This window comes from Hydra vulgaris, chromosome 01, assembly GCF_038396675.1.
Source record: "Hydra vulgaris chromosome 01, alternate assembly HydraT2T_AEP".
Lineage (NCBI taxonomy): Eukaryota > Metazoa > Cnidaria > Hydrozoa > Anthoathecata > Hydridae > Hydra > Hydra vulgaris.
This window is the reverse complement of record NC_088920.1, coordinates 34,831,006-34,852,500: the sequence shown is the minus strand read 5'-3', so window position 1 is coordinate 34,852,500 and position 21,495 is coordinate 34,831,006. Positions and strand designations below refer to the sequence as shown.

The window sequence follows — 21,495 nt, the reverse complement described above, 5'->3', positions numbered from 1 at the left end:
TCTATGTGAAGGTAAACATTGCTTATAAAATAAAAGAAGATATTTTTTTATTTTAATAATTACTTTTGTTGCAAAAAAAAGTTTTATTCTATCTTACCAAAATCCAATTCATAAAAAGCAGTTTTAACAAAACCGTTCATGTTGCATTCTGAAAGTAAATAAAAAACAAAAAACTCCAGCACAACTTTCTGAGCAAAAAATTACAAAATAATAAAAAAATACAAAAACTTCATCCCAACATAAAATATATATCTTTATCACAACAATATAAACTACAACATTTGAAAACTCCATGTCATCAGCATTATAGTAATGATATTTATTTGATGAGTATTGTAATTACAATAAAAATTATAGCAAATATGTGTTTTTAGACATTAATGAATGCGCTTTGTCAAACAAAAATATCTGCTCAGTGAACGCAACCTGTAACAATTTCGTTGGTGGATACAACTGCACATGTAAAAGTGGTTTCAACACAAGTAACGGTGGAATAGAGTTGCTGTTAAATCGATGTCTTGGTAATAAAACTTATGACAAAAAATATATATATACATTGTTATTTTCATTTTCGATTAAGCTAATATAATTGTGTTTTAGTCATATGCTGACTCCTGCATTAATTAGTGTAACAAAAAAATGATCTGATCAAAACATTTTCTTGTGAACTCGTGTCACTTGCCTAAAGATCAGCATAAAATGTAGCAAAAGTGTCTTTTAAAAACATTACCAACGAATGACGCCCCATCAAAGTTTGTCATTGTTTGTAGAGCAACTTTCATTAGCATTGTTTGCGTAGAAACATGGTGTTTTTTTTTCTTTTTCTTTTTTCGACACAAACTGTCCACTATATGATATGCTTTAAAACAAAGTTGAAATAAGCATAACATAACCAAGTTTTAGTTGAAAGCGATGGCCTGTGCAAAGAAACCATTTAAAAAGCTTTTCTCTAAGAACAATATGAACTAAAGGAGATGGAAAACATGTTCTATTTTTGCGATGCTTTTTGAAAGCAAAGCAAAGGACTAAAAGAGAGAAAAAATTTTCTTTTCTTTGATGTTTTACAACATTATGAAATTTAAATAAAGATTTATGAAATCTAATTTTTCTTTTTGTAAGTTTTTAAATTCATTGAAAGAAGTAACATTGTTGACATCAATTTGTCTTAACCTTCCCCTAATGTATTTTTATGATCGTAGACATCAACGAGTGTGAACTTTCGAGCAAAAACAACTGCTCTGCTAATGCAATATGTAACAATTTGGTTGGTGGATACAAGTGCACATGCAAAAGTGGGTTCAATACAAGTGTCGGAGGAATAGAATCTCTTTCAAATCAGTGTTTAGGTAATATAAGTGATTATGAGTATGTTGTTTTTTCGTTTGTTTCAATTTATTTTTGAAACAATGTCGCATTTTATTTTGATATCGAAGTTTCTGTTTGAACATGTTGCGTAAACTTTGCGTCTACCGACATTTATTTATGTTTATAGATATTAATGAATGTGCTTTGTCAAACAAAAACAACTGCTCAGTGAATGCAACATGTAACAATCTGGTTGGTGGATACAACTGCGCATGTAAAAGTGGGTTCAACACAAGTACCGGAGGAACAGAATCTCTTTCAAATCAGTGTTTGGGTAATAATATAAGTGATAAATTATCAGTTATTTTTGATTGTTAATTATTTTTGAGCGATTCGGCGCGTTTATGATATAAAAGTTTCAGGTTTCAATGTGTTGCATAAACTCATCATGTTTTTTTATGGTTATAGACATTAATGAATGCGCTTTGTCAAACAAAAATAACTGCTCAGTGAACGCAACCTGTAACAATTTCGTTGGTGGATACAACTGCACATGTAAAAGTGGTTTCAACACAAGTAACGGTGGAATAGAGTTGCTGTTAAATCGATGTCTTGGTAATAAAACTTATGACAAAAAATATATATATACATTGTTATTTTCATTTTCGATTAAGCTAATATAATTGTGTTTTAGTCATATGCTGACTCCTGCATTAATTAGTGTAACAAAAAAATGATCTGATCAAAACATTTTCTTGTGAACTCGTGTCACTTGCCTAAAGATCAGCATAAAATGTAGCAAAAGTGTCTTTTAAAAACATTACCAACGAATGACGCCCCATCAAAGTTTGTCATTGTTTGTAGAGCAACTTTCATTAGCATTGTTTGCGTAGAAACATGGTGTTTTTTTTTCTTTTTCTTTTTTCGACACAAACTGTCCACTATATGATATGCTTTAAAACAAAGTTGAAATAAGCATAACATAACCAAGTTTTAGTTGAAAGCGATGGCCTGTGCAAAGAAACCATTTAAAAAGCTTTTCTCTAAGAACAATATGAACTAAAGGAGATGGAAAACATGTTCTATTTTTGCGATGCTTTTTGAAAGCAAAGCAAAGGACTAAAAGAGAGAAAAAATTTTCTTTTCTTTGATGTTTTACAACATTATGAAATTTAAATAAAGATTTATGAAATCTAATTTTTCTTTTTGTAAGTTTTTAAATTCATTGAAAGAAGTAACATTGTTGACATCAATTTGTCTTAACCTTCCCCTAATGTATTTTTATGATCGTAGACATCAACGAGTGTGAACTTTCGAGCAAAAACAACTGCTCTGCTAATGCAATATGTAACAATTTGGTTGGTGGATACAAGTGCACATGCAAAAGTGGGTTCAATACAAGTGTCGGAGGAATAGAATCTCTTTCAAATCAGTGTTTAGGTAATATAAGTGATTATGAGTATGTTGTTTTTTCGTTTGTTTCAATTTATTTTTGAAACAATGTCGCATTTTATTTTGATATCGAAGTTTCTGTTTGAACATGTTGCGTAAACTTTGCGTCTACCGACATTTATTTATGTTTATAGATATTAATGAATGTGCTTTGTCAAACAAAAACAACTGCTCAGTGAATGCAACATGTAACAATCTGGTTGGTGGATACAACTGCGCATGTAAAAGTGGGTTCAACACAAGTACCGGAGGAACAGAATCTCTTTCAAATCAGTGTTTGGGTAATAATATAAGTGATAAATTATCAGTTATTTTTGATTGTTAATTATTTTTGAGCGATTCGGCGCGTTTATGATATAAAAGTTTCAGGTTTCAATGTGTTGCATAAACTCATCATGTTTTTTTATGGTTATAGACATTAATGAATGCGCTTTGTCAAACAAAAATAACTGCTCAGTGAACGCAACCTGTAACAATTTCGTTGGTGGATACAACTGCACATGTAAAAGTGGTTTCAACACAAGTAACGGTGGAATAGAGTTGCTGTTAAATCGATGTCTTGGTAATAAAACTTATGACAAAAAATATATATATACATTGTTATTTTCATTTTCGATTAAGCTAATATAATTGTGTTTTAGTCATATGCTGACTCCTGCATTAATTAGTGTAACAAAAAAATGATCTGATCAAAACATTTTCTTGTGAACTCGTGTCACTTGCCTAAAGATCAGCATAAAATGTAGCAAAAGTGTCTTTTAAAAACATTACCAACGAATGACGCCCCATCAAAGTTTGTCATTGTTTGTAGAGCAACTTTCATTAGCATTGTTTGCGTAGAAACATGGTGTTTTTTTTTCTTTTTCTTTTTTCGACACAAACTGTCCACTATATGATATGCTTTAAAACAAAGTTGAAATAAGCATAACATAACCAAGTTTTAGTTGAAAGCGATGGCCTGTGCAAAGAAACCATTTAAAAAGCTTTTCTCTAAGAACAATATGAACTAAAGGAGATGGAAAACATGTTCTATTTTTGCGATGCTTTTTGAAAGCAAAGCAAAGGACTAAAAGAGAGAAAAAATTTTCTTTTCTTTGATCTTTTACAACATTATGAAATTTAAATAAGGATTTATGAAATCTAATTTTTCTTTTTGTAAGTTTTTAAATTCATTGAAAGAAGTAACATTGTTGACATCAATTTGTCTTAACCTTCCCCTAATGTATTTTTATGATCGTAGACATCAACGAGTGTGAACTTTCGAGCAAAAACAACTGCTCTGCTAATGCAATATGTAACAATTTGGTTGGTGGATACAAGTGCACATGCAAAAGTGGGTTCAATACAAGTGTCGGAGGAATAGAATCTCTTTCAAATCAGTGTTTAGGTAATATAAGTGATTATGAGTATGTTGTTTTTTCGTTTGTTTCAATTTATTTTTGAAACAATGTCGCATTTTATTTTGATATCGAAGTTTCTGTTTGAACATGTTGCGTAAACTTTGCGTCTACCGACATTTATTTATGTTTATAGATATTAATGAATGTGCTTTGTCAAACAAAAACAACTGCTCAGTGAATGCAACATGTAACAATCTGGTTGGTGGATACAACTGCGCATGTAAAAGTGGGTTCAACACAAGTACCGGAGGAACAGAATCTCTTTCAAATCAGTGTTTGGGTAATAATATAAGTGATAAATTATCAGTTATTTTTGATTGTTAATTATTTTTGAGCGATTCGGCGCGTTTATGATATAAAAGTTTCAGGTTTCAATGTGTTGCATAAACTCATCATGTTTTTTTATGGTTATAGACATTAATGAATGCGCTTTGTCAAACAAAAATAACTGCTCAGTGAACGCAACCTGTAACAATTTCGTTGGTGGATACAACTGCACATGTAAAAGTGGTTTCAACACAAGTAACGGTGGAATAGAGTTGCTGTTAAATCGATGTCTTGGTAATAAAACTTATGACAAAAAATATATATATACATTGTTATTTTCATTTTCGATTAAGCTAATATAATTGTGTTTTAGTCATATGCTGACTCCTGCATTAATTAGTGTAACAAAAAAATGATCTGATCAAAACATTTTCTTGTGAACTCGTGTCACTTGCCTAAAGATCAGCATAAAATGTAGCAAAAGTGTCTTTTAAAAACATTACCAACGAATGACGCCCCATCAAAGTTTGTCATTGTTTGTAGAGCAACTTTCATTAGCATTGTTTGCGTAGAAACATGGTGTTTTTTTTTCTTTTTCTTTTTTCGACACAAACTGTCCACTATATGATATGCTTTAAAACAAAGTTGAAATAAGCATAACATAACCAAGTTTTAGTTGAAAGCGATGGCCTGTGCAAAGAAACCATTTAAAAAGCTTTTCTCTAAGAACAATATGAACTAAAGGAGATGGAAAACATGTTCTATTTTTGCGATGCTTTTTGAAAGCAAAGCAAAGGACTAAAAGAGAGAAAAAATTTTCTTTTCTTTGATGTTTTACAACATTATGAAATTTAAATAAAGATTTATGAAATCTAATTTTTCTTTTTGTAAGTTTTTAAATTCATTGAAAGAAGTAACATTGTTGACATCAATTTGTCTTAACCTTCCCCTAATGTATTTTTATGATCGTAGACATCAACGAGTGTGAACTTTCGAGCAAAAACAACTGCTCTGCTAATGCAATATGTAACAATTTGGTTGGTGGATACAAGTGCACATGCAAAAGTGGGTTCAATACAAGTGTCGGAGGAATAGAATCTCTTTCAAATCAGTGTTTAGGTAATATAAGTGATTATGAGTATGTTGTTTTTTCGTTTGTTTCAATTTATTTTTGAAACAATGTCGCATTTTATTTTGATATCGAAGTTTCTGTTTGAACATGTTGCGTAAACTTTGCGTCTACCGACATTTATTTATGTTTATAGATATTAATGAATGTGCTTTGTCAAACAAAAACAACTGCTCAGTGAATGCAACATGTAACAATCTGGTTGGTGGATACAACTGCGCATGTAAAAGTGGGTTCAACACAAGTACCGGAGGAACAGAATCTCTTTCAAATCAGTGTTTGGGTAATAATATAAGTGATAAATTATCAGTTATTTTTGATTGTTAATTATTTTTGAGCGATTCGGCGCGTTTATGATATAAAAGTTTCAGGTTTCAATGTGTTGCATAAACTCATCATGTTTTTTTATGGTTATAGACATTAATGAATGCGCTTTGTCAAACAAAAATAACTGCTCAGTGAACGCAACCTGTAACAATTTCGTTGGTGGATACAACTGCACATGTAAAAGTGGTTTCAACACAAGTAACGGTGGAATAGAGTTGCTGTTAAATCGATGTCTTGGTAATAAAACTTATGACAAAAAATATATATATACATTGTTATTTTCATTTTCGATTAAGCTAATATAATTGTGTTTTAGTCATATGCTGACTCCTGCATTAATTAGTGTAACAAAAAAATGATCTGATCAAAACATTTTCTTGTGAACTCGTGTCACTTGCCTAAAGATCAGCATAAAATGTAGCAAAAGTGTCTTTTAAAAACATTACCAACGAATGACGCCCCATCAAAGTTTGTCATTGTTTGTAGAGCAACTTTCATTAGCATTGTTTGCGTAGAAACATGGTGTTTTTTTTTCTTTTTCTTTTTTCGACACAAACTGTCCACTATATGATATGCTTTAAAACAAAGTTGAAATAAGCATAACATAACCAAGTTTTAGTTGAAAGCGATGGCCTGTGCAAAGAAACCATTTAAAAAGCTTTTCTCTAAGAACAATATGAACTAAAGGAGATGGAAAACATGTTCTATTTTTGCGATGCTTTTTGAAAGCAAAGCAAAGGACTAAAAGAGAGAAAAAATTTTCTTTTCTTTGATGTTTTACAACATTATGAAATTTAAATAAAGATTTATGAAATCTAATTTTTCTTTTTGTAAGTTTTTAAATTCATTGAAAGAAGTAACATTGTTGACATCAATTTGTCTTAACCTTCCCCTAATGTATTTTTATGATCGTAGACATCAACGAGTGTGAACTTTCGAGCAAAAACAACTGCTCTGCTAATGCAATATGTAACAATTTGGTTGGTGGATACAAGTGCACATGCAAAAGTGGGTTCAATACAAGTGTCGGAGGAATAGAATCTCTTTCAAATCAGTGTTTAGGTAATATAAGTGATTATGAGTATGTTGTTTTTTCGTTTGTTTCAATTTATTTTTGAAACAATGTCGCATTTTATTTTGATATCGAAGTTTCTGTTTGAACATGTTGCGTAAACTTTGCGTCTACCGACATTTATTTATGTTTATAGATATTAATGAATGTGCTTTGTCAAACAAAAACAACTGCTCAGTGAATGCAACATGTAACAATCTGGTTGGTGGATACAACTGCGCATGTAAAAGTGGGTTCAACACAAGTACCGGAGGAACAGAATCTCTTTCAAATCAGTGTTTGGGTAATAATATAAGTGATAAATTATCAGTTATTTTTGATTGTTAATTATTTTTGAGCGATTCGGCGCGTTTATGATATAAAAGTTTCAGGTTTCAATGTGTTGCATAAACTCATCATGTTTTTTTATGGTTATAGACATTAATGAATGCGCTTTGTCAAACAAAAATAACTGCTCAGTGAACGCAACCTGTAACAATTTCGTTGGTGGATACAACTGCACATGTAAAAGTGGTTTCAACACAAGTAACGGTGGAATAGAGTTGCTGTTAAATCGATGTCTTGGTAATAAAACTTATGACAAAAAATATATATATACATTGTTATTTTCATTTTCGATTAAGCTAATATAATTGTGTTTTAGTCATATGCTGACTCCTGCATTAATTAGTGTAACAAAAAAATGATCTGATCAAAACATTTTCTTGTGAACTCGTGTCACTTGCCTAAAGATCAGCATAAAATGTAGCAAAAGTGTCTTTTAAAAACATTACCAACGAATGACGCCCCATCAAAGTTTGTCATTGTTTGTAGAGCAACTTTCATTAGCATTGTTTGCGTAGAAACATGGTGTTTTTTTTTCTTTTTCTTTTTTCGACACAAACTGTCCACTATATGATATGCTTTAAAACAAAGTTGAAATAAGCATAACATAACCAAGTTTTAGTTGAAAGCGATGGCCTGTGCAAAGAAACCATTTAAAAAGCTTTTCTCTAAGAACAATATGAACTAAAGGAGATGGAAAACATGTTCTATTTTTGCGATGCTTTTTGAAAGCAAAGCAAAGGACTAAAAGAGAGAAAAAATTTTCTTTTCTTTGATGTTTTACAACATTATGAAATTTAAATAAAGATTTATGAAATCTAATTTTTCTTTTTGTAAGTTTTTAAATTCATTGAAAGAAGTAACATTGTTGACATCAATTTGTCTTAACCTTCCCCTAATGTATTTTTATGATCGTAGACATCAACGAGTGTGAACTTTCGAGCAAAAACAACTGCTCTGCTAATGCAATATGTAACAATTTGGTTGGTGGATACAAGTGCACATGCAAAAGTGGGTTCAATACAAGTGTCGGAGGAATAGAATCTCTTTCAAATCAGTGTTTAGGTAATATAAGTGATTATGAGTATGTTGTTTTTTCGTTTGTTTCAATTTATTTTTGAAACAATGTCGCATTTTATTTTGATATCGAAGTTTCTGTTTGAACATGTTGCGTAAACTTTGCGTCTACCGACATTTATTTATGTTTATAGATATTAATGAATGTGCTTTGTCAAACAAAAACAACTGCTCAGTGAATGCAACATGTAACAATCTGGTTGGTGGATACAACTGCGCATGTAAAAGTGGGTTCAACACAAGTACCGGAGGAACAGAATCTCTTTCAAATCAGTGTTTGGGTAATAATATAAGTGATAAATTATCAGTTATTTTTGATTGTTAATTATTTTTGAGCGATTCGGCGCGTTTATGATATAAAAGTTTCAGGTTTCAATGTGTTGCATAAACTCATCATGTTTTTTTATGGTTATAGACATTAATGAATGCGCTTTGTCAAACAAAAATAACTGCTCAGTGAACGCAACCTGTAACAATTTCGTTGGTGGATACAACTGCACATGTAAAAGTGGTTTCAACACAAGTAACGGTGGAATAGAGTTGCTGTTAAATCGATGTCTTGGTAATAAAACTTATGACAAAAAATATATATATACATTGTTATTTTCATTTTCGATTAAGCTAATATAATTGTGTTTTAGTCATATGCTGACTCCTGCATTAATTAGTGTAACAAAAAAATGATCTGATCAAAACATTTTCTTGTGAACTCGTGTCACTTGCCTAAAGATCAGCATAAAATGTAGCAAAAGTGTCTTTTAAAAACATTACCAACGAATGACGCCCCATCAAAGTTTGTCATTGTTTGTAGAGCAACTTTCATTAGCATTGTTTGCGTAGAAACATGGTGTTTTTTTTTCTTTTTCTTTTTTCGACACAAACTGTCCACTATATGATATGCTTTAAAACAAAGTTGAAATAAGCATAACATAACCAAGTTTTAGTTGAAAGCGATGGCCTGTGCAAAGAAACCATTTAAAAAGCTTTTCTCTAAGAACAATATGAACTAAAGGAGATGGAAAACATGTTCTATTTTTGCGATGCTTTTTGAAAGCAAAGCAAAGGACTAAAAGAGAGAAAAAATTTTCTTTTCTTTGATGTTTTACAACATTATGAAATTTAAATAAAGATTTATGAAATCTAATTTTTCTTTTTGTAAGTTTTTAAATTCATTGAAAGAAGTAACATTGTTGACATCAATTTGTCTTAACCTTCCCCTAATGTATTTTTATGATCGTAGACATCAACGAGTGCGAACTTTCGAGCAAAAACAACTGCTCTGCTAATGCAATATGTAACAATTTGGTTGGTGGATACAAGTGCACATGCAAAAGTGGGTTCAATACAAGTGTCGGAGGAATAGAATCTCTTTCAAATCAGTGTTTAGGTAATATAAGTGATTATGAGTATGTTGTTTTTTCGTTTGTTTCAATTTATTTTTGAAACAATGTCGCATTTTATTTTGATATCGAAGTTTCTGTTTGAACATGTTGCGTAAACTTTGCGTCTACCGACATTTATTTATGTTTATAGATATTAATGAATGTGCTTTGTCAAACAAAAACAACTGCTCAGTGAATGCAACATGTAACAATCTGGTTGGTGGATACAACTGCGCATGTAAAAGTGGGTTCAACACAAGTACCGGAGGAACAGAATCTCTTTCAAATCAGTGTTTGGGTAATAATATAAGTGATAAATTATCAGTTATTTTTGATTGTTAATTATTTTTGAGCGATTCGGCGCGTTTATGATATAAAAGTTTCAGGTTTCAATGTGTTGCATAAACTCATCATGTTTTTTTATGGTTATAGACATTAATGAATGCGCTTTGTCAAACAAAAATAACTGCTCAGTGAACGCAACCTGTAACAATTTCGTTGGTGGATACAACTGCACATGTAAAAGTGGTTTCAACACAAGTAACGGTGGAATAGAGTTGCTGTTAAATCGATGTCTTGGTAATAAAACTTATGACAAAAAATATATATATACATTGTTATTTTCATTTTCGATTAAGCTAATATAATTGTGTTTTAGTCATATGCTGACTCCTGCATTAATTAGTGTAACAAAAAAATGATCTGATCAAAACATTTTCTTGTGAACTCGTGTCACTTGCCTAAAGATCAGCATAAAATGTAGCAAAAGTGTCTTTTAAAAACATTACCAACGAATGACGCCCCATCAAAGTTTGTCATTGTTTGTAGAGCAACTTTCATTAGCATTGTTTGCGTAGAAACATGGTGTTTTTTTTTCTTTTTCTTTTTTCGACACAAACTGTCCACTATATGATATGCTTTAAAACAAAGTTGAAATAAGCATAACATAACCAAGTTTTAGTTGAAAGCGATGGCCTGTGCAAAGAAACCATTTAAAAAGCTTTTCTCTAAGAACAATATGAACTAAAGGAGATGGAAAACATGTTCTATTTTTGCGATGCTTTTTGAAAGCAAAGCAAAGGACTAAAAGAGAGAAAAAATTTTCTTTTCTTTGATGTTTTACAACATTATGAAATTTAAATAAAGATTTATGAAATCTAATTTTTCTTTTTGTAAGTTTTTAAATTCATTGAAAGAAGTAACATTGTTGACATCAATTTGTCTTAACCTTCCCCTAATGTATTTTTATGATCGTAGACATCAACGAGTGCGAACTTTCGAGCAAAAACAACTGCTCTGCTAATGCAATATGTAACAATTTGGTTGGTGGATACAAGTGCACATGCAAAAGTGGGTTCAATACAAGTGTCGGAGGAATAGAATCTCTTTCAAATCAGTGTTTAGGTAATATAAGTGATTATGAGTATGTTGTTTTTTCGTTTGTTTCAATTTATTTTTGAAACAATGTCGCATTTTATTTTGATATCGAAGTTTCTGTTTGAACATGTTGCGTAAACTTTGCGTCTACCGACATTTATTTATGTTTATAGATATTAATGAATGTGCTTTGTCAAACAAAAACAACTGCTCAGTGAATGCAACATGTAACAATCTGGTTGGTGGATACAACTGCGCATGTAAAAGTGGGTTCAACACAAGTACCGGAGGAACAGAATCTCTTTCAAATCAGTGTTTGGGTAATAATATAAGTGATAAATTATCAGTTATTTTTGATTGTTAATTATTTTTGAGCGATTCGGCGCGTTTATGATATAAAAGTTTCAGGTTTCAATGTGTTGCATAAACTCATCATGTTTTTTTATGGTTATAGACATTAATGAATGCGCTTTGTCAAACAAAAATAACTGCTCAGTGAACGCAACCTGTAACAATTTCGTTGGTGGATACAACTGCACATGTAAAAGTGGTTTCAACACAAGTAACGGTGGAATAGAGTTGCTGTTAAATCGATGTCTTGGTAATAAAACTTATGACAAAAAATATATATATACATTGTTATTTTCATTTTCGATTAAGCTAATATAATTGTGTTTTAGTCATATGCTGACTCCTGCATTAATTAGTGTAACAAAAAAATGATCTGATCAAAACATTTTCTTGTGAACTCGTGTCACTTGCCTAAAGATCAGCATAAAATGTAGCAAAAGTGTCTTTTAAAAACATTACCAACGAATGACGCCCCATCAAAGTTTGTCATTGTTTGTAGAGCAACTTTCATTAGCATTGTTTGCGTAGAAACATGGTGTTTTTTTTTCTTTTTCTTTTTTCGACACAAACTGTCCACTATATGATATGCTTTAAAACAAAGTTGAAATAAGCATAACATAACCAAGTTTTAGTTGAAAGCGATGGCCTGTGCAAAGAAACCATTTAAAAAGCTTTTCTCTAAGAACAATATGAACTAAAGGAGATGGAAAACATGTTCTATTTTTGCGATGCTTTTTGAAAGCAAAGCAAAGGACTAAAAGAGAGAAAAAATTTCCTTTTCTTTGATCTTTTACAACATTATGAAATTTAAATAAGGATTTATGAAATCTAATTTTTCTTTTTGTAAGTTTTTAAATTCATTGAAAGAAGTAACATTGTTGACATCAATTTGTCTTAACCTTCCCCTAATGTATTTTTATGATCGTAGACATAAACGAGTGTGAACTTTCGAGCAAAAACAACTGCTCTGCTAATGCAATATGTAACAATTTGGTTGGTGGATACAAGTGCACATGCAAAAGTGGGTTCAATACAAGTGTCGGAGGAATAGAATCTCTTTCAAATCAGTGTTTAGGTAATATAAGTGATTATGAGTATGTTGTTTTTTCGTTTGTTTCAATTTATTTTTGAAACAATGTCGCATTTTATTTTGATATCGAAGTTTCTGTTTGAACATGTTGCGTAAACTTTGCGTCTACCGACATTTATTTATGTTTATAGATATTAATGAATGTGCTTTGTCAAACAAAAACAACTGCTCAGTGAATGCAACATGTAACAATCTGGTTGGTGGATACAACTGCGCATGTAAAAGTGGGTTCAACACAAGTACCGGAGGAACAGAATCTCTTTCAAATCAGTGTTTGGGTAATAATATAAGTGATAAATTATCAGTTATTTTTGATTGTTAATTATTTTTGAGCGATTCGGCGCGTTTATGATATAAAAGTTTCAGGTTTCAATGTGTTGCATAAACTCATCATGTTTTTTTATGGTTATAGACATTAATGAATGCGCTTTGTCAAACAAAAATAACTGCTCAGTGAACGCAACCTGTAACAATTTCGTTGGTGGATACAACTGCACATGTAAAAGTGGTTTCAACACAAGTAACGGTGGAATAGAGTTGCTGTTAAATCGATGTCTTGGTAATAAAACTTATGACAAAAAATATATATATACATTGTTATTTTCATTTTCGATTAAGCTAATATAATTGTGTTTTAGTCATATGCTGACTCCTGCATTAATTAGTGTAACAAAAAAATGATCTGATCAAAACATTTTCTTGTGAACTCGTGTCACTTGCCTAAAGATCAGCATAAAATGTAGCAAAAGTGTCTTTTAAAAACATTACCAACGAATGACGCCCCATCAAAGTTTGTCATTGTTTGTAGAGCAACTTTCATTAGCATTGTTTGCGTAGAAACATGGTGTTTTTTTTTCTTTTTCTTTTTTCGACACAAACTGTCCACTATATGATATGCTTTAAAACAAAGTTGAAATAAGCATAACATAACCAAGTTTTAGTTGAAAGCGATGGCCTGTGCAAAGAAACCATTTAAAAAGCTTTTCTCTAAGAACAATATGAACTAAAGGAGATGGAAAACATGTTCTATTTTTGCGATGCTTTTTGAAAGCAAAGCAAAGGACTAAAAGAGAGAAAAAATTTTCTTTTCTTTGATCTTTTACAACATTATGAAATTTAAATAAGGATTTATGAAATCTAATTTTTCTTTTTGTAAGTTTTTAAATTCATTGAAAGAAGTAACATTGTTGACATCAATTTGTCTTAACCTTCCCCTAATGTATTTTTATGATCGTAGACATCAACGAGTGTGAACTTTCGAGCAAAAACAACTGCTCTGCTAATGCAATATGTAACAATTTGGTTGGTGGATACAAGTGCACATGCAAAAGTGGGTTCAATACAAGTGTCGGAGGAATAGAATCTCTTTCAAATCAGTGTTTAGGTAATATAAGTGATTATGAGTATGTTGTTTTTTCGTTTGTTTCAATTTATTTTTGAAACAATGTCGCATTTTATTTTGATATCGAAGTTTCTGTTTGAACATGTTGCGTAAACTTTGCGTCTACCGACATTTATTTATGTTTATAGATATTAATGAATGTGCTTTGTCAAACAAAAACAACTGCTCAGTGAATGCAACATGTAACAATCTGGTTGGTGGATACAACTGCGCATGTAAAAGTGGGTTCAACACAAGTACCGGAGGAACAGAATCTCTTTCAAATCAGTGTTTGGGTAATAATATAAGTGATAAATTATCAGTTATTTTTGATTGTTAATTATTTTTGAGCGATTCGGCGCGTTTATGATATAAAAGTTTCAGGTTTCAATGTGTTGCATAAACTCATCATGTTTTTTTATGGTTATAGACATTAATGAATGCGCTTTGTCAAACAAAAATAACTGCTCAGTGAACGCAACCTGTAACAATTTCGTTGGTGGATACAACTGCACATGTAAAAGTGGTTTCAACACAAGTAACGGTGGAATAGAGTTGCTGTTAAATCGATGTCTTGGTAATAAAACTTATGACAAAAAATATATATATACATTGTTATTTTCATTTTCGATTAAGCTAATATAATTGTGTTTTAGTCATATGCTGACTCCTGCATTAATTAGTGTAACAAAAAAATGATCTGATCAAAACATTTTCTTGTGAACTCGTGTCACTTGCCTAAAGATCAGCATAAAATGTAGCAAAAGTGTCTTTTAAAAACATTACCAACGAATGACGCCCCATCAAAGTTTGTCATTGTTTGTAGAGCAACTTTCATTAGCATTGTTTGCGTAGAAACATGGTGTTTTTTTTTCTTTTTCTTTTTTCGACACAAACTGTCCACTATATGATATGCTTTAAAACAAAGTTGAAATAAGCATAACATAACCAAGTTTTAGTTGAAAGCGATGGCCTGTGCAAAGAAACCATTTAAAAAGCTTTTCTCTAAGAACAATATGAACTAAAGGAGATGGAAAACATGTTCTATTTTTGCGATGCTTTTTGAAAGCAAAGCAAAGGACTAAAAGAGAGAAAAAATTTTCTTTTCTTTGATCTTTTACAACATTATGAAATTTAAATAAAGATTTATGAAATCTAATTTTTCTTTTTGTAAGTTTTTAAATTCATTGAAAGAAGTAACATTGTTGACATCAATTTGTCTTAACCTTCCCCTAATGTATTTTTATGATCGTAGACATCAACGAGTGTGAACTTTCGAGCAAAAACAACTGCTCTGCTAATGCAATATGTAACAATTTGGTTGGTGGATACAAGTGCACATGCAAAAGTGGGTTCAATACAAGTGTCGGAGGAATAGAATCTCTTTCAAATCAGTGTTTAGGTAATATAAGTGATTATGAGTATGTTGTTTTTTCGTTTGTTTCAATTTATTTTTGAAACAATGTCGCATTTTATTTTGATATCGAAGTTTCTGTTTGAACATGTTGCGTAAACTTTGCGTCTACCGACATTTATTTATGTTTATAGATATTAATGAATGTGCTTTGTCAAACAAAAACAACTGCTCAGTGAATGCAACATGTAACAATCTGGTTGGTGGATACAACTGCGCATGTAAAAGTGGGTTCAACACAAGTACCGGAGGAACAGAATCTCTTTCAAATCAGTGTTTGGGTAATAATATAAGTGATAAATTATCAGTTATTTTTGATTGTTAATTATTTTTGAGCGATTCGGCGCGTTTATGATATAAAAGTTTCAGGTTTCAATGTGTTGCATAAACTCATCATGTTTTTTTATGGTTATAGACATTAATGAATGCGCTTTGTCAAACAAAAATAACTGCTCAGTGAACGCAACCTGTAACAATTTCGTTGGTGGATACAACTGCACATGTAAAAGTGGTTTCAACACAAGTAACGGTGGAATAGAGTTGCTGTTAAATCGATGTCTTGGTAATAAAACTTATGACAAAAAATATATATATACATTGTTATTTTCATTTTCGATTAAGCTAATATAATTGTGTTTTAGTCATATGCTGACTCCTGCATTAATTAGTGTAACAAAAAAATGATCTGATCAAAACATTTTCTTGTGAACTCGTGTCACTTGCCTAAAGATCAGCATAAAATGTAGCAAAAGTGTCTTTTAAAAACATTACCAACGAATGACGCCCCATCAAAGTTTGTCATTGTTTGTAGAGCAACTTTCATTAGCATTGTTTGCGTAGAAACATGGTGTTTTTTTTTCTTTTTCTTTTTTCGACACAAACTGTCCACTATATGATATGCTTTAAAACAAAGTTGAAATAAGCATAACATAACCAAGTTTTAGTTGAAAGCGATGGCCTGTGCAAAGAAACCATTTAAAAAGCTTTTCTCTAAGAACAATATGAACTAAAGGAGATGGAAAACATGTTCTATTTTTGCGATGCTTTTTGAAAGCAAAGCAAAGGACTAAAAGAGAGAAAAAATTTTCTTTTCTTTGATGTTTTACAACATTATGAAATTTAAATAAAGATTTATGAAATCTAATTTTTCTTTTTGTAAGTTTTTAAATTCATTGAAAGAAGTAACATTGTTGACATCAATTTGTCTTAACCTTCCCCTAATGTATTTTTATGATCGTAGACATCAACGAGTGTGAACTTTCGAGCAAAAACAACTGCTCTGCTAATGCAATATGTAACAATTTGGTTGGTGGATACAAGTGCACATGCAAAAGTGGGTTCAATACAAGTGTCGGAGGAATAGAATCTCTTTCAAATCAGTGTTTAGGTAATATAAGTGATTATGAGTATGTTGTTTTTTCGTTTGTTTCAATTTATTTTTGAAACAATGTCGCATTTTATTTTGATATCGAAGTTTCTGTTTGAACATGTTGCGTAAACTTTGCGTCTACCGACATTTATTTATGTTTATAGATATTAATGAATGTGCTTTGTCAAACAAAAACAACTGCTCAGTGAATGCAACATGTAACAATCTGGTTGGTGGATACAACTGCGCATGTAAAAGTGGGTTCAACACAAGTACCGGAGGAACAGAATCTCTTTCAAATCAGTGTTTGGGTAATAATATAAGTGATAAATTATCAGTTATTTTTGATTGTTAATTATTTTTGAGCGATTCGGCGCGTTTATGATATAAAAGTTTCAGGTTTCAATGTGTTGCATAAACTCATCATGTTTTTTTATGGTTATAGACATTAATGAATGCGCTTTGTCAAACAAAAATAACTGCTCAGTGAACGCAACCTGTAACAATTTCGTTGGTGGATACAACTGCACATGTAAAAGTGGTTTCAACACAAGTAACGGTGGAATAGAGTTGCTGTTAAATCGATGTCTTGGTAATAAAACTTATGACAAAAAATATATATATACATTGTTATTTTCATTTTCGATTAAGCTAATATAATTGTGTTTTAGTCATATGCTGACTCCTGCATTAATTAGTGTAACAAAAAAATGATCTGATCAAAACATTTTCTTGTGAACTCGTGTCACTTGCCTAAAGATCAGCATAAAATGTAGCAAAAGTGTCTTTTAAAAACATTACCAACGAATGACGCCCCATCAAAGTTTGTCATTGTTTGTAGAGCAACTTTCATTAGCATTGTTTGCGTAGAAACATGGTGTTTTTTTTTCTTTTTCTTTTTTCGACACAAACTGTCCACTATATGATATGCTTTAAAACAAAGTTGAAATAAGCATAACATAACCAAGTTTTAGTTGAAAGCGATGGCCTGTGCAAAGAAACCATTTAAAAAGCCTTTCTCTAAGGAACAATATGAACTAAAGGAGATGGAAAACATGTTCTATTTTTGCGATGCTTTTTGAAAGCAAAGCAAAGGACTAAAAGAGAGAAAAAATTTTCTTTTCTTTGATGTTTTACAACATTATGAAATTTAAATAAAGATTTATGAAATCTAATTTTTCTTTTTGTAAGTTTTTAAATTCATTGAAAGAAGTAACATTGTTGACATCAATTTGTCTTAACCTTCCCCTAATGTATTTTTATGATCGTAGACATCAACGAGTGTGAACTTTCGAGCAAAAACAACTGCTCTGCTAATGCAATATGTAACAATTTGGTTGGTGGATACAAGTGCACATGCAAAAGTGGGTTCAATACAAGTGTCGGAGGAATAGAATCTCTTTTCAAATCAGTGCCAGGTAATATAAGTGATTATGAGTATGTTGTTTTTTCGTTTGTTTCAATTTATTTTTGAAACAATGTCGCATTTTATTTTGATATCGAAGTTTCTGTTTGAACATGTTGCGTAAACTTTGCGTCTACCGACATTTATTTATGTTTATAGATATTAATGAATGTGCTTTGTCAAACAAAAACAACTGCTCAGTGAATGCAACATGTAACAATCTGGTTGGTGGATACAACTGCGCATGTAAAAGTGGGTTCAACACAAGTACCGGAGGAACAGAATCTCTTTCAAATCAGTGTTTGGGTAATAATATAAGTGATAAATTATCAGTTATTTTTGATTGTTAATTATTTTTGAGCGATTCGGCGCGTTTATGATATAAAAGTTTCAGGTTTCAATGTGTTGCATAAACTCATCATGTTTTTTTATGGTTATAGACATTAATGAATGCGCTTTGTCAAACAAAAATAACTGCTCAGTGAACGCAACCTGTAACAATTTCGTTGGTGGATACAAGTGCACATGCAAAAGTGGGTTCAATACAAGTGTCGGAGGAATAGAATCTCTTTCAAATCAGTGTTTAGGTAATATAAGTGATTATGAGTATGTTGTTTTTTCGTTTGTTTCAATTTATTTTTGAAACAATGTCGCATTTTATTTTGATATCGAAGTTTCTGTTTGAACATGTTGCGTAAACTTTGCGTCTACCGACATTTATTTATGTTTATAGATATTAATGAATGTGCTTTGTCAAACAAAAACAACTGCTCAGTGAATGCAACATGTAACAATCTGGTTGGTGGATACAACTGCGCATGTAAAAGTGGGTTCAACACAAGTACCGGAGGAACAGAATCTCTTTCAAATCAGTGTTTGGGTAATAATATAAGTGATAAATTATCAGTTATTTTTGATTGTTAATTATTTTTGAGCGATTCGGCGCGTTTATGATATAAAAGTTTCAGGTTTCAATGTGTTGCATAAACTCATCATGTTTTTTTATGGTTATAGACATTAATGAATGCGCTTTGTCAAACAAAAATAACTGCTCAGTGAACGCAACCTGTAACAATTTCGTTGGTGGATACAACTGCACATGTAAAAGTGGTTTCAACACAAGTAACGGTGGAATAGAGTTGCTGTTAAATCGATGTCTTGGTAATAAAACTTATGACAAAAAATATATATATATATTGTTATTTTCATTTTCGATTAAGCTAATATAATTGTGTTTTAGTCATATGCTGACTCCTGCATTAATTAGTGTAACAAAAAAATGATCTGATCAAAACATTTTCTTGTGAACTCGTGTCACTTGCCTAAAGATCAGCATAAAATGTAGCAAAAGTGTCTTTTAAAAACATTACTAACGAATGACGCCCCATCAAAGTTTGTCATTGTTTGTAGAGCAACTTTCATTAGCATTGTTTGCGTAGAAACATGGTGTTTTTTTTTCTTTTTCTTTTTTCGACACAAACTGTCCACTATATGATATGCTTTAAAACAAAGTTGAAATAAGCATAACATAACCAAGTTTTAGTTGAAAGCGATGGCCTGTGCAAAGAAACCATTTAAAAAGCTTTTCTCTAAGAACAATATGAACTAAAGGAGATGGAAAACATGTTCTATTTTTGCGATGCTTTTTGAAAGCAAAGCAAAGGACTAAAAGAGAGAAAAAATTTTCTTTTCTTTGATGTTTTACAACATTATGAAATTTAAATAAAGATTTATGAAATCTAATTTTTCTTTTTGTAAGTTTTTAAATTCATTGAAAGAAGTAACATTGTTGACATCAATTTGTCTTAACCTTCCCCTTTTCTCTTGTCAACAAGTGTCAAAAAATTCAGATTTTCCCCTCTCCCTCTTTTCTTGATGTTATTAAGGGACTTCTCCAGTAGCCCGTAATCGTTTCATTATTATGTTTACATAGTATAATTTAAAAAATAGCTTTTAATTTTTTGGCTATTAACTATATGGGTTCATCAAATGTTTATTGAAACAATTGTTTTTGTGATTGTAAAATAAATTGTACAATTTGTTTTAAAAACATTTACATTCATTGTAAAAAAGACTTTTTAACTATATAATATCCTTCAATAATTTAAACAAAATGTTTTTTATAGTATACAATTGTTTAAAGTAATTTCTCGTTTTATTTCCTTATACTTTATTTTATTGCATTTTTGAAATGCTTTTGAAAATCTAAATAGCCGTGGTCAAGCTGTTGAAAAAAATAAACAAATGCGTGGTCAAAAATGCTTTTCCTGTCCATGACTGTTTAAAAAATAATTATAACTGTTGTTAGGGCCAGGGGTAACAAAAGTTAGGGGAATGGTATTTGTATATTTAAGTATTTCTTTTGAATAATTAGTCATTTTTCAAATTAGTTATCTTTCTTTGGTTCTCTCTTTAACATTTATCTTTCTTCTCTTTGGCATTAAAAAACTTTGGTTTTCTTTTTAGAAACAAATAGCATTGGGTTAAATAGCACATGTAAAGATATCTCTCCAACAGAACGAACTGATTGTGGCTGGCCTGGAATATCAAAAAGCGAATGCTACCAACGTAGCTGCTGCTTTGATAGCTCTATAATAAATGTCAAATGGTGTTTTTTTCCAATCAGTGAGTATAATTAATATTTTATCTTCTTTAACAAGTTTAAAACTAGACAATGAAATCTTGAAAATATTTTTTAAACTTAACTTTTTGTGTTATTTCTATATGTAAACATATAAATAACACAAAAAAAGTAACAGGAATGTTTCCAATTTAATGCAATATCTGAGAGGCTGATTCAACTTTTAAATATATTATCTTAATAAATGTTTATCAGTATATTTATAAACTTATGAAACTATGAATATGTTTCTCTAAATGACAAAATTCAAACCAATTTAATTTTTTCAAACTTTTCTTATAAATTTGAAAAAAACAATGGGGACAAAGTACAATAATAAAAAAAAATTTTAAAAGTTTTTTTTTTTTAATGAGTTTTTTTTATCACTAACAACATATTTCATTTGATATTTTTAGACTGAAGTTTTTAGTTTTTTTTTTTTACTTTTAGACTATAATAAATGTGCTTTATCAAACAATTGTTCAATTAATGCAACCTGTATCAATTTTGTTGGTGGATACAACTGCGCATGTAAAAATGGTTTCCAAACAAATAATGGTGGAATAGAGTCGCTTTCAAATCAATGTCTAGGTAATAAAAAACTAATATCATCTTTTTCATTTTAATTTGTGTTTCAATAAGCCTAACAATGATATGTTAAAATATTTTATACATTAAGCCTAGCTAACAATGATATCTTAAAATTTTTTTCATGATTCATTTCAATTGCATTCAGCTTAGAAATCAACATTA

The 21,495-nt window shown here is 30.7% G+C and overlaps 1 protein-coding gene across 1 annotated transcript in view; it reads left to right on the top strand.

The window, feature by feature from the left end:
- LOC136075303 (fibrillin-2-like) overlaps positions 1-21,495 on the top strand; it is a 79,587-nt gene that overhangs the window by 40,437 nt on the left and 17,655 nt on the right. Inside the window, exons 7-51 of the mRNA XM_065787985.1 lie at positions 1-11; positions 375-521; positions 1,200-1,346; positions 1,493-1,639; positions 1,774-1,920; positions 2,599-2,745; positions 2,892-3,038; positions 3,173-3,319; positions 3,998-4,144; positions 4,291-4,437; positions 4,572-4,718; positions 5,397-5,543; positions 5,690-5,836; positions 5,971-6,117; positions 6,796-6,942; positions 7,089-7,235; positions 7,370-7,516; positions 8,195-8,341; positions 8,488-8,634; positions 8,769-8,915; positions 9,594-9,740; positions 9,887-10,033; positions 10,168-10,314; positions 10,993-11,139; positions 11,286-11,432; positions 11,567-11,713; positions 12,392-12,538; positions 12,685-12,831; positions 12,966-13,112; positions 13,791-13,937; positions 14,084-14,230; positions 14,365-14,511; positions 15,190-15,336; positions 15,483-15,629; positions 15,764-15,910; positions 16,589-16,735; positions 16,882-17,028; positions 17,163-17,309; positions 17,989-18,135; positions 18,282-18,428; positions 18,563-18,709; positions 18,856-19,002; positions 19,137-19,283; positions 20,589-20,747; positions 21,193-21,333. The exon at positions 1-11 is cut by the window's left edge and continues 37 nt beyond it. Of these exons, the coding sequence (XP_065644057.1) occupies positions 1-11; positions 375-521; positions 1,200-1,346; positions 1,493-1,639; positions 1,774-1,920; positions 2,599-2,745; positions 2,892-3,038; positions 3,173-3,319; positions 3,998-4,144; positions 4,291-4,437; positions 4,572-4,718; positions 5,397-5,543; positions 5,690-5,836; positions 5,971-6,117; positions 6,796-6,942; positions 7,089-7,235; positions 7,370-7,516; positions 8,195-8,341; positions 8,488-8,634; positions 8,769-8,915; positions 9,594-9,740; positions 9,887-10,033; positions 10,168-10,314; positions 10,993-11,139; positions 11,286-11,432; positions 11,567-11,713; positions 12,392-12,538; positions 12,685-12,831; positions 12,966-13,112; positions 13,791-13,937; positions 14,084-14,230; positions 14,365-14,511; positions 15,190-15,336; positions 15,483-15,629; positions 15,764-15,910; positions 16,589-16,735; positions 16,882-17,028; positions 17,163-17,309; positions 17,989-18,135; positions 18,282-18,428; positions 18,563-18,709; positions 18,856-19,002; positions 19,137-19,283; positions 20,589-20,747; positions 21,193-21,333 (6,485 nt within the window). The remainder of the gene's footprint in view (positions 12-374; positions 522-1,199; positions 1,347-1,492; positions 1,640-1,773; positions 1,921-2,598; positions 2,746-2,891; positions 3,039-3,172; positions 3,320-3,997; positions 4,145-4,290; positions 4,438-4,571; positions 4,719-5,396; positions 5,544-5,689; positions 5,837-5,970; positions 6,118-6,795; positions 6,943-7,088; positions 7,236-7,369; positions 7,517-8,194; positions 8,342-8,487; positions 8,635-8,768; positions 8,916-9,593; positions 9,741-9,886; positions 10,034-10,167; positions 10,315-10,992; positions 11,140-11,285; positions 11,433-11,566; positions 11,714-12,391; positions 12,539-12,684; positions 12,832-12,965; positions 13,113-13,790; positions 13,938-14,083; positions 14,231-14,364; positions 14,512-15,189; positions 15,337-15,482; positions 15,630-15,763; positions 15,911-16,588; positions 16,736-16,881; positions 17,029-17,162; positions 17,310-17,988; positions 18,136-18,281; positions 18,429-18,562; positions 18,710-18,855; positions 19,003-19,136; positions 19,284-20,588; positions 20,748-21,192; positions 21,334-21,495) is intronic.